This window comes from Mobula birostris, chromosome 2 (genome assembly GCF_030028105.1).
Source record: "Mobula birostris isolate sMobBir1 chromosome 2, sMobBir1.hap1, whole genome shotgun sequence".
NCBI lineage: Eukaryota > Metazoa > Chordata > Chondrichthyes > Myliobatiformes > Myliobatidae > Mobula > Mobula birostris.
Window position 1 is genome coordinate 90976078 of NC_092371.1, and position 15468 is coordinate 90991545.

A 15468-nucleotide genomic window follows, 5' to 3' on the forward strand; every position below is an offset into this window, starting at 1 on the left:
AATCTGTCCAGGACCAGCGTATTAGAATCAGGGCCCAAAATTGCTCATAATATTCCAAATGTACACTAACTATTTACAAAGCCTCATCAGTATAACCTTGCTTTTATATTTTAGTCTTTGAAATGAATGCTAAATTGCATTTGCCTTCTTTACTACTAATTCAGCCTGTAAGTTAATCTTGAGGGAATATTGAACTAGGACTCACATGTCCCTTTGCACCTTTGATTTCTAATTTTTTTGCCTAATGTAGAAAATGGTCAACACCTTTATTCTTTCTCAGGGGAGTTCTCTGCATATAATCTATATCTTAGATGGGAAATACCTACATATACCATAAACACTTCTGTTGCCTATTCACAAGTCAAACTGCAGTATCTGTTAATTTATGCGACAAAATTCAAAATGGCAATCTTTCCAAAAAGCTTGCAATTGCAAATATATTTATATATTATAAACTTCTACATACAAGACCCCAAATTAATTTGTGAAGTGAGGAAACTTATTAAGCACAGCCAAATAAGGAACATTAAATCTCACTTACACAGATACAGGTGTTGTATAATATACTTAGGCAATCCTTTATCAAGTCTTCACTCACTGTAACACACACAAAGAGAAAGATTTGGCAAAACCTCCATTTCATCTGAACATTTCAAAGTGCTTAACATCTTGGGAAAAAAATCCATTGATTTGTACAAATTGCTAAAAAGTACAGTACCATGCAAATATCTTAGGCACATGGGAAAAAATTCTGTAAAGATTCATAGAATCAAAAACTACAATAAGGAAACAGGATATTTGGCCCATCTAGTCGATACTGAACAATTTAAATTGCTACTTCCATCATCCAAACTTCGCTTCAACGTTGAAATCAAACTCACATGCACCACTTGTGCTGGCAGCACATTCCATACACTCAAGACACTGAGTGAAGAAGTTTCCCCTCATGTTCCCCTTAAACTTTTCAACTTTTACCCTTAACCCATGACGTCTAGTTGCAGTCCCACTCAATCTCATTGGGGGAAAAAGCCTTCTTGCATTTACCCTATCTATATCCCTCATAACTTTGTATACCACTATCAAATCTCCTCTCAATCTTCTATGTTTTAAGGATTAAAGTCCAAATCTATTTGATGTTTCATTACAATTCAGGTCCTTGAGACCCGGCAACATCCTTGTAAATCTTCTCCGTACTCTTTCAACCTTATTTACACCTTTCCTTCTAGGTGACGAAAACTGCACACAATACTCCACATTAGGCCTCACTAATGTTTTATACAACTTCAACATACCACCCCATCTCCTGGACTCAATACTTTGATTTACGATGACCAATGTGCCAAAAGCTTGCTTTACATCCTTATCTACCCGTGAGACCCCTTTCAACGCCCCACCATTTACTGTACAAGACCTATCGCTGGTTGGTCCCACCAAAGTGCAACACCACAGACTTGTCTACATTAAATTCCATCTGGCATTTTTTCAGCCCATTTTTCCAACTGCTCCAATTCCACTGCAAGTCATTACTGCATTCTTTGTGTCCATTATAACCAAATCTTTGTGTTGTCTGTAGATTTGGTGATCCAGTTAAGCACATTAACTATTGGACAATCAACGTCAGGGGTGCATAAAAACAGCTACCTTTTTTGATCAGGTCCTGCGGTCTACAAATTACAATAGGAGATAGAAAATGTATGCCAAAAGGGAAATGTTACAATAGTCATGGAGGATTTCAATATGCAGGTAGATTGGGAAAACCAATTTGGTGCTGGATCCCAAGAGAGGGAATTTCTAGAATGCCTACAAGATGGCTTTTTAGAGCAGCTCGTAGTTGAGTACACTAGGGATCAGCTATTCTAGATTGGGTGTCATGCAATGAACTGGAATTGATTAGAGAACTTAAGGTAAAAGAACATTTAGCAGCAAGTAATCATAACATGATCAAATTCACCCTAAAAATTGAGGAGGAGACATTAAAGTCAGATATATCAATATTACAGTGAAGTAAAGAGAATTACAGTTGGCTGGTGGCGCAGTGACATCAGCACCGGACTCCGGAGCAAAAGTTCCCGAGTTCAAATCCAGTCGGGCCGCTCCCGGGCATGCTTTCCATTCGTGCTAGGTTGAGTGTCGAGCTCACAACTTGGCCTCGTAAAAAAAAAATTACGCTGTGAGAAGGACGTGGGGGACCACTCACAGAATCTTTCCTCCAAGACAACCAAGGCTCTGGCAGAGTATGGCACACAAAAAAAAATTACAGTAGCACGGAAGAGGAGTTGTCTAGAACTGATTGGAAAAGAACACTGGTAGGGACAATGGCAAAGCAGCAATACCTGGAATTTCTGGAAGAAATTCCGAAGGAACAAGATATATACATCCCAAAGTATTCTAAAGACAAGACAACACAGAAAGAGATGTTAAAGCCAACTTAAAAGCAAAAGAGAGAGCATATAATAAAGCAAAAATTAGTGGGAAGTTAGAGGACTGGGAAGCTTTCAAAAACCAACAGAAGGCAATAAAAAAAGTCATTAAAGATAGAATATGAAAGTAAGCTTACCAATAACACCAAAGGGGATGCCAAAAGTTCCTTCAGATAACTGAAGTGTAAAAGGGAGGCAAACGTGGATAGTGGACCTCTGGAAAATGACGCTGCAGAGGTATTAATGGGGAACGAGGAAACGGGTGGATGAACTGAATAAGTATTTCGTATTAGCAGTACAGTGGAAGTTCCAGGGGTCAGGGGTCATGAAGTGTGAGAAATTATCAATATGAGGGAAATAATTCTTGGGAAACTGAAAGGCAAGGCTCAGTGCTGGGACCCCAGTTGTTTACAATATATATTAATGACTTGGATGAGGGAATTAAATGCAGCATCTCCAAGTTTGCGGATGACACGAAGCTGGGTGGCAGTGTTAGCTGTGAGGAGAATGCTAAGAGGATGCAGGGTGACTTGGATAGGTTGGGTGAGTGGACAAATTCATGGCAGATGCAATTTAATGTGGATAAATGTGAAGTTATCCACTTTGGTGGCAAAAATAGGTAAAACAGATTATTATCTGAATGGTGGCCGATTAGGAAAAGGGGAGGTGCAACGAGACCTGGGTGTCATTATACACCAGTCATTGAAAGTGGGCATGCAGGTACAGCAGGCGGTGAAAAAGGCAAATGGTATGCTGGCATTTATAGCAAGAGGATTCGAGTACAGGAGCAGGGAGGTACTACTGCAGTTATACAGGGCCTTGGTGAGACCACACCTGGAGTATTGTGTGCAGTTTTGGTCCCCTAATCTGAGGAAAAACATCCTTGCCATAGAGGGAGTACAAAGAAGGTTCACCAGATTGATTCCTGGGATGGCAGGACTTTCATATGAAGAAAGACTGGATGAACTGGGCTTGTACTCGTTGGAACTTAGAAGATTGAGGGGGGATCTGATTGAAACGTATAAAATCCTAAAGGGATTGGACAGGCTAGATGCAGGAAGATTGTTCCCGATGTTGGGGAAGTCCAGAACGAGGGGTCACAGTTTGAGGATAAGGGGGAAGCCTTTTAGGACTGAGATTAGGAAAAACTTCTTCACACAGAGAGTGGTGAATCTGTGGAATTCTCTGCCACAGGAAACAGTTGAGGCCAGTTCATTGGCTATATTTAAGAGGGAGTTAGATATGGCCCTTGTGGCTACAGGGATCAGGGGGTATGGAGGGAAGGCTGGTGCAGGGTTCTGAGTTGGATGATCAGCCATGATCATAATAAATGGCGGTGCAGGCTCGAAGGGCCGAATGGCCTACTCCTGCAGCTATTTTCTATGTTTCTATGAAAGGTCTGAAGGGAGATAAGTCACCAAAACCAGATGGTGTACACCCCACGGTTCTGAAAGAGGTGGCTGCTGGGAGTGGTTTAAACTAACATGGTAGCGGGGTGGGAACCAGTATGATAGAGCTAAAGATGAGCCAGCAGGTTTACAAGTACATGATGGATGTAACATGAATGTAAGGAATGAAAAGCCAATGATTGGGTAGAAATGCAGACAGAGCAAACAGTTAAATTGTACCACAGAGGCAAAATTCAAAACAGTGAAGAATACAAGACTGAAGGTGCTGTATTTAAATGGGCGTGGCATTCGGAATAAGGTGGATGAACTCATGGTGCAATTACAGTTTGACCGGTGTGACGTTGTGGGCATCACTGGGACGTCGCTGAAAGAAGGCCAAAGCCGGAAGCTTAACATCAGAGCATATGCTAAAGGGCAGGCAGGAAAGAATAGGAGGTGGTGTGGCTCTCCTGGTAAGAGATGGAATTACATTTTTAGAAAGCAGAGACATAGGTCAGAGAATGTTGAATCTTTGTGGGTGAAGTTAAGAAACCATAAGGATAAAAAAAAAACCATTATGGGAATCATATATAGGTCTCCAAATAGTGGCGGAGATGTGGGGTTGAGATTGCAAAGGGAGCTGGAAAAGCCATGTAAGAAAGGTAATGACACCCTTGTAATGGGGGGGGACATCAAAATACAAGGGGATTGGGAAAAGCAGGTTGGTGTCTGATCGCGAGAGGGGGAATTTGTTGAATGCCTATGAGATGGCTTTTTCGGGCAGCTTGTACTTGAGCCCAAATTGGGGAAAGGCTATCTTAGATTGGGCGTTGTGTAATAACCCAGATCTTATAAGGGAGCTTAATGTAAAGGATCCCTTAGGAGGCATTGATCATAACATAACTGAATTCATACTGCAATTTCAGAAGGAGAGACAAAAGTCACATGTATCAGTATCGCAATGGAATAAAGGGAATTACAGAGTCATGAGAGAGGAGCTTGCCCAGGTGGAGTGGATACTGCCGAGACAGTTGAAGTTTCTGGGAACAGTTCACAAGGCGTGGGATTGATATGTCTCACAGAAGAAGTTGTCCTCAAATGGCAGGGTAGGCAATTGTGGCTGACAGCAAAGTTGAGGACCGCATAAAAGCCAAGGAAAGGGCATATGAGGTAGCAAACATGAGTGGGAAGTTGGATGATCGGGAAGATGAAATATGAGGGCAAACTAGCCAATAATATAAAGCAGAATGGGTACTTTACATCAGTCTTCACTGTGGAAGGCACTAGCAGTGTGCCAGAGGTCCGTGAGTGTCAAGACAGCAAGAGTGAGTGCCATTGCTATTATAAAGCAAAAAAGTGCTAGGCAAACTGAAAGCTCTTAAGGTCGATAAGTCATCTGGACCAGATGGACTAATTCCTGACGGAAGTTGCTGAAGAGCTAATGGATGCATTGGTCATGATCTTTCAAGAATCATTTGATTTGGAGGAGAAGATGGCGGCACGATGCAGCTTGCAGCGGCCACTCCGGTGAATGATATCTGTTAACTGTCAAGTAGGATGCCGTGAACAATCCTGATTTGATGGAGACAGACGTGAGAGCAGAGGAACATCTGGAGAAACTTCTGAAATGCCTGCTTCGCTGCTGCTGCTACTCTGTGATCCAGAATCTCCGGAGAAGGCCCCGAGTCCTCGGTTTTGCTTGCTGCTCGGCGGCTGGGGCGAGGTCAAAGCGCTCGGCAGAGGATGGTGCTCGGGAGGCTGTATTGGAGGGGCTGGTCGGAGGCTCGAAGTTTTTGGACGGACTCAGAGTCGGCTGTGGTTCCAACGCATCGACAAGTTGTCGGCGCCTGGAGGTTTATGGCAGGGAGAGTTTCTCCCTTTTGCCGCCTGCTATCGGGACTATCGGGAGTCGATCTGAACTTTGAGACTTTTTTTTTTAAACCGTGCCCATGGTCTGCTCTTTATCAAATTATGGTATTGTTTTGCACTGCTGTAACTATATGTTATAATTATGTGGTTTTGTCAGTGTTAGTCTTTGGTTTGTCCTGTTTGTTTTGTGATTTCACTCTGGAGGAACATTGTATCATTTCTTAATGCATGCATTTCTAAATGACAATAAACGAGGACTGAGTGTCCTCATAATCTAATCTAATGTAATTATGGCAAGGTCCCGGATGACTGGAAGATTGCAACTATCATTCAACTCTTTAAGAAAGGAGGAAGGCAAAAGAAAGGAAATTATGGGCCAAGTAGCCTAACTCAGTGGTTGGGTCTATTATTAAGGATGAGGTTTCAGGGTATTTGGAGACTAATGATAAAATATATCAAGGTTAGCATATGTCAAGGGTAATCTTGGCTGACAAATCTGTTAAGAGTTCTTAGAGGAAGTAACAAGGAGGGTGGACAAAGAAGAGGCAGTGGATGTCATTTACTTGGATTTTCAGAAGACGTTTGATAGGTGCCACACATGAGGCTGCTTAACAAGATAAAATCCTATGGTGTTACAGGAAAGATACTGGCATGAATAGTGGAAAGGCTGACAGGCAGGAGACAGCGAATGGGAATAAAAGGGGCCTTTTCTGGTTGGCTGCCTGTGACTCGTGGTGTTCTCAGGGGTCAGTATTGGGACTGCTACTTTTCACATTGCTTGTCAGTGATTTGGATAATGGAACTGACGGCTTTGTGGCAAAGCTTGCGGATGATATGAAGGGAGGTGGAGGGGTAGATGGTGTTAAAGAATCAATGCGGTTGCAGTGGGGCTTAGACAAATTGGAAGAATGGGCAAAAAAGTGGCAGATGTAATACTGTGTTAAGGTGTGTATGCTAATACATTTTGGTAAAAGGAACAATAGTGTGGACTATTATCTAAATGGTGAGAAGGCTCAAACATCAGAGGTGCAGTGAGACTTAACACTCCTCATGCAAGACTCCCAGAAGGTTAATTTACAGGTTGAGTCTGTAGTAAAGAAGGCAAATGCAATGCTGGCATTTATATTCTATTCCCCTTGAAATAAAAGCAAGGAAATAAGGCTGAGGCTATATAGGACCCTAGTCAGACCCCACTTGGAGTACTGTGCCCAGTTCTGGTTGCCTCACTACAGGAAGGATGTGAAAACCATAGAAAGGGTGCAGAGGAGATTTAAAAGGACGTTGCCTGGATTGGGGAGCAGGCCTTATGAGATTAGGTTGAGTGAACTCGGCCTTCTTTCCTTGGAGAAACGCAGGATGAGAGGTAACCTGATAGAGGTGTATAAGATGATGAGAGGCATTGATTGTGTGGACAGTCAGGGCTGAAATGGCTAGCACGAGAGGGCACAGTCTTAATGTGCCTGGAAGTAGGTACAGAGGACATATCAGGGGTAAGTTGTTTTTTTTTTTGAAAAACGCAGAGAGTGGTGTAGTACTCAGTAGAATGGGCTGCCAGCGATGGTGGTGGAGGCGGATATGATAGGGTCTTTTAAGAGAATCCTGGACAAGTATATGGAGCTCAGAAAAATAGAGGGCTGTGGGTAACCCTAGGTAATTTCTGAGGTAAGGACATGTTTGGCACAGCTTTGTGGGCCGAAGGGCCTGAATTGTGCTGTAGGTTTACTATGTTTATATGTTTCTGTTTGTTAAAGGTTAATTTGCAGTTTGAGTTTGTGCTGAGAAAGGCAAATGCAGTGTTAGCATTCATTTCAAGAGGACTAGAATATAAAAGTAAGGATGTAATGTTAAGGCTTTACAAAGAATTGGTGAGGCCTCACTCGAGAGTATTGTGAGCAGTTTTGGGCCACTTATCTATGAAAGGATGTGCTGAAACTGGAGAGGGTTTAAGAGGAGATTCACGAAAATTATTCCAGGATTGAACAGCTTTTCAAATGAAGAGCATTTGATGGCCCTGGAACTGTATTCTCTACAATTCAGAAGAATGAGGGGTTACATCATTGAAACCTATCGAATGGTAAAAAGCCTTGATAGAGTGGATGCGGAAATGATAGGGTTTCCTGTGATGGGAGAGTCTCAGACGTGAGGGCACAGCCTCAGAATGGAGGGGTGTCCTTTTAGATTCGAGATAAAGAGAAACCTCTTTCACCAGAGAGTGGTGAAAATGTGGAATTCTTTGCCACAGGCAACTGTGGAGGCCAAGTCTGTATGTTCAGTATATTTAAGGCAGAGGTTGATAGATTCTTGATTGGTCAGGTCATGAAGGGATACAGGGGCAAGGCTGAAGATTGGGGCTGAGAGGAAAAATGGATCAGCTATATGAAATGACACAGCATATTCGATGGGCCAAATGGCCTAATTCTGATGCTATATCTTATGGTCTTATCATCATCCAGATCATTGATATAGACGACAAACAACAGACCCAGCACTGATGCCTATGGCACTCCACTAGACATAGGCCTCCAGTCATGAGAGACGACCACCTACTACCATTCACTGGCTTCTCCCACAAAGCCAATGTCAAATCCAATTTACTCCCTCACTGAATGCTGAGTGACTCAACTTTCTTGATTGGCATAAATATTAGCTATCCTCTAATCCTCTGGCACCTCATCCATGACTAAGGGTTGAAAATATCTTTGTGAGGGCCCCTGTAATTTCTGCACTTGCCTCCCATAGGGTCTGAGGTAGCACCTTTGTTAGGCCCTGGGGATTGATCCACCCTAATTTGCCTCAAGACAGCAAACACCTCCTCCTCTGTATTCTGCACAGGGCGCGTGAGCTTGCTGCTGTATTGCCTCTCATCTGGACTCTGCATCCATCTCCTGAGTAAATACAGATGCAAGAAATCCATTTAAGATCTCCCCCATTTTTTTTGGCCCTGCACATGGAATACCCCTCTGATCTTCCAGAGGACTGATTTTGTTGGTTGAAATCCTTTTGCTCTTAACATTATCTGTAAAACCCCTTGGGATTCTCCTTTACCTTGTCTGCTAGGGCAACCTCATGCCTTCTTTTTGCCCCCCGGATTTGCTTCTTTACGTGTTTGGTTGCATTTCTCATACACTGCAAGTACCTTATTTGTTCTTACCTGGCTATACCTGCTAAGCATCTTTTTCTTAACCAGGGCCTCAATATCTCTTGAAAACCAAGGTTCCCTAAGCCTAGTATCTTTAATTCTGACAGGCGTATACAAGCTTTATACTCTCAAAATTTCACTTTTGAAGGCCACCTTTGCCTGTGAACAGTCTGTCCCAATCCACATTTTCCAGATCTTTTCTGATAACATCAAAATTGGCCTTTTTCTAATTTAGAATCTCAACCCAAGGACCACAAGACAAAGGAGCAGAAGTGGGCCATTCGGTCCATCAAGTCTGCTTTGCCACTCCACCTTGAGCTAAACTATTCTCCCATCTAGTTCCAATTTCGGGCTTTCCCCCCATAATCCTTGATACCCTGACTAATTAAGATACCTATCAATCTCCTCCTTAAACACCCTCAATGATCAGGCCTCCACAGCTGTATGTGGCAACGAATTCCATAAATCCACGACCCTCTGGCTAAAAAAATTTCTCCTCATCTCTGTTTTAAATGGGTACCCTCTAATTCTAAGACTGTGGCCTCTTGTCTTGGACTTACCCAAGGGAAACAGCCTTTCCACATCTACTCTGTCCAACCCTTTCAACATTCGAAATGTTTCTATCAGATCCCCTCTCATTCTTCTATACTCTAATGAATACAGTCCAAGAGCCGACAAACGCTCCTCATATGTTAGCCCTTGCACTCCAGGAATCATCCTCGTAAATCTTCTCCGAGCTCTCTCCAACATCAGAACATCCCTTCTAAGATAGGGGGCCTAAAACTGCACACAGTATTCCAAATGAGGTCTCACCAGTGCCCCATAGAGCCTCATCAACATCTCCTTACTCTTATACACTATTCCTCTTGAAATGACTGCCAACATAGCATTTGCTTTCCCTACTGCTGATCCAACCTGGTGGTTAACCTTTAGGGTACCCTGCACGAGGACCGCCCAAATCCCTTTGCACTTCCGATTTTTGAATTTTCTCCCCATGTAAATAATAATCTGCCCAATTATTTCTTCTTTCAAAATGTACAACCATACATTTCTCAACATTGTATCTCATCTGCCATTTCTTTGCCCACTCTCCTAAACTGACCAAGTCTCTCTGCAACCTTTCCGTTTCTTCAACACTTCCTGCTCCTCCACCTATCTTGGTGTCATCCACAAACTTAACCACAAAACCATTTAATCCATAATCTAAATCATCGATATACATTGTAAAAAGAAGCGGCCCCAACACTGATCCATACGGAACACCACTAGTAATCAACAACCAATCAGAATAGGATCCCTTTATTCCCACCCTTTGCTTTCTGCCTATCAGCCAATGCTCCACCTATTCCAATAGCTTTCCTGTAATTCCATGGGCTCTCATCTTATTAAGCAGCCTCTTATGCAGCACTTTATCGAAGGCCTTTTGAAAATCCAAATACACAACATCCACAGCCTCTCCCTTGTCAATCTTATTTGAGATTACCTCAAAACCACTTCTATCTTTTTCCATATTTGAAACAAATGGCATTATGATCACCAGATGCAAAGGGTATCTTACACAATTTTTGTCACCTGCCTTTTCTTATTCCCTAATAGCAGATCTAGTATCACACACACTCTCATTGGAACTTCTACACACTGATTCAGGAAACTTTCCTGAACACACTTGACAAATTCTTTTACATTATGGGAGTCCCAGCCAATATGTTTAAAGTTAAAATCACCTACTATAATGACCACATGTTTCTTGCAGCAGTCTGTGATCTCTCTACAAATTTGTTCCTCTATATCCCATAGACCATTAGCTGATCTGTAATGTAACCCCATTAACGTGGTCATACCTTTCTTATTCCTCTGTTCCACCCGTAATGCCTCAGTAGAGTTCTCCAGTCTGTCTTGACTGAGCACTGACTAGTAATGCCACCCCTCCTGCTTTCACCCCTCTCATTGTCACACCTAAAACAATGGAACACTGGAATATTGAGCCACCAGTCCTGCCCCTCCTGCAACCAAGTCTCACTAATGATGACAATATCATAATTTCCTGTGTTGATCCATGCCCTGAGCTCATCTGCCTTTCCTGCAATACTTCTTGCATTGAAATATATGCAGCAGAGGACATTAGGCACACAATGCTCAACCTTTTAATTCCTAACTTTGAGGTCTTACCAACATCTGCCTTCACAACCTCTCCACCAACTGTTCTGGCACTCTGGTTCCCATCACCCTGCAACCGTAGTTTAAATCTTACCACCCCCCCCCATGCAGCACAAGCAAACCTTCCTGCTAGGATATTAGTCCCTCTCCAGTTCAGGTGAAAACCATCTCTTCAGTATAGGTTCCAACTTCCCTTGAAGAGAGCCCAATGATCCAAAAATGTTATGCCCTCCCTCCAACACCAAATCCTTAGCCACGTGTTAAACCTGTATAATCTTCCTATTTCTGGCCTCACTAGCACGTGGCACAGGTAATCCTGAGATTACAATCAACCCTGCAGGTCCTGCCCTTTATCTTAGCACCAAACTCCCTGAACTCGCTTCATAGAACCTTGTTACTCCGCCCTCCCACTTAACCATGCTGAGGACTCAACCTGAAATGTCCTGCAGCCTGGCACCCAGGAGGCAACATAGCACCCGGGTACCTTGCTCTTGTCCATAAAACCTCCTTTCTGTTCCCCAGACTAACAAGTCCTCCATCACCACAGTTTGCCTCATCTCCCCCATCTCTTTAAACCACAGAACTCAACTTAGTGCCAGAGACCAGACTGTGGTGACTTTCCTCTACTAGGTTATTCCCCCCAACAGTATCCAAAGTGATAGTTCGAAAATTTACTATAAAGAGCAGTTATCAGTAAGTCAAATCGCTTTTTATTGTCATTTCAACCATAACTGCTGGTACAATACACAGTAAAAAAGAGACAATGTTTTTCAGGACCATGACGCTACATGAAACAATACAAAAACTACACTGAACTATGTAAAACAACACAAAAATTACAGACCTACCCAGGACCGCATAAAGTGCACAAAACAGTGCAGGCAGTACATAGAAACATAGAAAATAGGTGCAAGAGTAGGCCATTTAGCCCTTCGAGCCTGCACCGCCATTCATTATGATCATGGCTGATCATCCAACTCAGAACCCTGTACCTGCCTTCTCTCCATACCTGCTGATCCCTTTAGCCACAAAGGCCATATATAACTCCCTCTTAAATATAGCCAATGAACTGGCCTCAACTGTTTCCTATGGCAGAGAATTCCACAGATTCACCACTCTCTGTGTGAAGAAATTTTTCCTCATCTCAGGCCTAAAAGGCTTCCCCTTTATTCTTAAACTGTGACCCTTCGTTCTGGACTTCCCCAACATCAGGAACAATCTTCCTGCATCTGGCCTGTCTAATCCCTTTAGAATTTTATACGTTTCAATAAGATCCCCCCTCAATCTTCTAAATTCCAGTGAGTATAAGCCTAGTCGATCTAGCCTTTCATCATATGAAAGTCCAGGAATCAATTTGGTGAACCTTATTTGTACTCCCTCTATGGCAAGGATGTCTTTCCTCAGATTAGGGGACCAAAACTACACACACTACTCCAGGTGTGGTCTCACCAAGGCCTTGTACAACTGCAGTAGTACCTCCCTGCTCCGTACCCGAATCCTCTTGCTATGAATGCCAGCATACCATTCGCCTTTTTCACCGCCTGCTGTACCTCCATGCCCACTTTCAATGACTGGTGTATAATGACACCAGGTCTTGTTGTACCTCCCTTTTTCCTAATCAGCCACCATTCAGATAATAATCTGTTTTCCTGTTTTTGCCACCAAAGTGGATAACTTCACATTTATCCACATCAGATTGCATCTGCCATGAATTTGCCCACTCACCTAACCTATCAAAGTCACCCTGCATCCTCTTAGCATCCTCCTCGCAGCTAACACTGCCACCCAGCTTCGTGTCATCCACAAACTTGGAGATGCTGCATTTAATTCCCTCGTCTAAGTCATTAATATATATTGTAAACAACTGGGGTCTCAGCACTGAGCCTTGTGGTACCCCACTAGTCACTGCCTGCCATTCTGAAAAGGTCCCGTTTATTTCCACTCTTTTCTTCCTGTCTGTCAACCAATTCTCTATTCACATCAACACCATTCCCCCAATACCGTGTGCTTTAAGTTTGCACACTAACCTCCTGTGTGGGACCTTGTCAAAAGCCTTTTTGAAAATCCAAATATACCACATCCACTGGTTCTCCCCTATCCATTCTACTAGTTACATCCTCAAAAAATTCTATGAGATTCACCAGACATGATTTTCCTTTCACAAATCGATGCTGACTTTGTCCGATGATTTCACTGCTTTCCAAATGTGCTGTTATCACATCTTTGATAACTGACTCTAGCATTTTCCCCAACAATGTTAGGCTAACCATTCTTTAGTTCCCCGGTTTCTCTCTCACTCCTTTTTTAAAAAGCGGGGTTACATTGGCCACCCTCCAATCCTCAGGAACTAGTCCAGAATCTAAGGAGTTTTGAAAAATTATCACTAATGCATCCACTATTCCTTGGGCTACTTCCTTAAGCACTCTGGGATGCAGACCACCTGGCCCTGGGGATTTATCTGCCTTTAATCCCTTCAATTTACCTAACACCACTTCCCTACTAACATGTATTTCCCTCAGTTCCTCCATCTCACTAGACCCTCGGTCCCCTACTATTTCTGGAAGTTTATTTATGTCCTTGTTCTCCATGATCAATTCACCTGTTTCTGACTGTAAGGGACCTAACATTTGTCTTAACCAATCTTTTTCTTTTCACATATCTATAAAATCTTTTATAGTCAGTTTTTATGTTCCCTGCCAGTTTTCTCTCATAACCTTTTTTCCTTTTCCTAATTAAGCCCTTTGTCCTCCTCTGCTGGACTCTGAATTTCTCCCAGTCCTCAGGTGTGCCACTTTTTCTGGCTAATTTGCATGTTTCTTCTTTGGAATTGATACTATCCCTAATTTCCCTTGTCTGTCATGGGTGCACTACCTTCCCTGGTTTATTCTTTTGCCAAAACTGGGATGAACAATTGTTGAAGTTCATCTATGCGATCTTTAAATGCTTGCCACTGCATATCCACTGTCAACCCTTTAAGTATCATTCGCCAGTCTATCTTAGCTAATTCTCGTCTCATACCTTATCTCATTGCAATCAATAAAAAACAAGACAATAGGCACATTAGACGGCAGTAGGTTGGTGTCAGTCCAGGCTCTGGGTATTAAGGAGTCTGATTGCTTGGGGGAAGAAACTGTTACACAGTTTGGTCGTGAAAGCCCGAATGCTTCAGTGCCTTTTATAACCATATAACAATTACAGCACTGAAACAGGCCATCTTGGCTCTTCTAGTCCGTGCCGAACGCTTATTTTCACCTAGTCCCAACAGCCTACACTCAGCCCATAACCCTCCATTCCTTTCCTGTCCATATAGCTGTCCAGTTTAACTTTAAATGACAACATCGAACCTGCCTCAACCACTTCTGCTGGAAGCTCATTCCACACAGCTACCACTCTCTGAGTAAAGAAGTTCCTCCTGATGTTACCCCTAAACTTTTGCCCTTTAACTCTCAACTTATGTCCTCTTGTTTGAATCTCCCCCACTCTCAATGGAAAAAGCTTATCCACATCAACTCCATCTATCCCTCTCATAATCTTAAATACCTCTATCAAGTCCCCACTCAACCTTCTACGCTCCAAAGAATAAAGACCCAACTTGTTCAACCTTTCTCTGTAACTTAGGTGATGAAACCTAGGTAACATTCTAGTAAACCTTCTCTGTACTCTCTCTATTTTGTTGACACCTTTCCTATAATTTGGTGACCAAAACTGTACACAATACTCCAAATTTGGCCTCATCAATGCCTTGTACAATTTCAACATTACATCCCAACTCCTATACTCAATGCTCTGACTTATAAAGGCCAGCATAGCAAAAGCTTTCTTCACCACCCTATCCACATGAGATTCCACCTTCAGGGAACTATGCACCATTAGCCTAGATCCCTCTGTTCTACTGTATTCTTATTCTTCAATGCCCTACCATTTACCATGTATGTCCTATTTTGATTAGTCCTACCAAAATGTAGCACCTCACATTTATCAGCATTAAACTCCATCTGCCATCTTTCAGCCCACTCTTCTAACTGGCCTAAATCTCTCTGCAAGCTTTGAAAACCTACCTCATCATCCACAATACCACCTATCTTAGTATCATCTGCATACTTACTAATCCAATTTACCACCCCATCATCCAGATGATTAATGTATGACAAATAACATTGGACCCAGTACAGATCCCTGAGGAGGCACACCACTAGTCACCGGCCTCCAATCTGACAACGTAAACATGAGGAAGTCTGCAGATGCTGGAATTTCAAGCAACACACATAAAAGTTGCTGACGAAGGCTCTCGGCCCGAAACATCGACTGTACCTCTTCCTAGAGATGCTGCCTGGCCTGCTGCGTTCACCAGCAACTTTTATGTGTGTTGTTCCAAACTGACAAACAGTTTTCCACCACCAGTCTCTGACGTCTCCCATCCAGCCACTGCTGAATCCATTTTACTACTTCAATATTAATACCCAACGACTGAACCTTCCTGACCAACTTTCCGTGT

The 15468-nt window shown here is 42.8% G+C and overlaps 1 protein-coding gene across 2 annotated transcripts in view; it reads right to left on the bottom strand.

Annotated features, from left to right (window-relative positions):
* The window catches only part of LOC140188532 (short transient receptor potential channel 4-associated protein-like), a 171991-nt gene that overhangs the window by 68913 nt on the left and 87610 nt on the right, over positions 1–15468 (bottom strand). For both annotated transcript variants that reach the window (XR_011883320.1, XM_072244905.1), the window contains exon 5: positions 542–597. Coding sequence is in view for 1 of the 2 variants with exons in the window: in XM_072244905.1 (XP_072101006.1) it covers positions 542–597 (56 nt within the window). In the remaining variant the exon portion in view is untranslated. The remainder of the gene's footprint in view (positions 1–541; positions 598–15468) is intronic.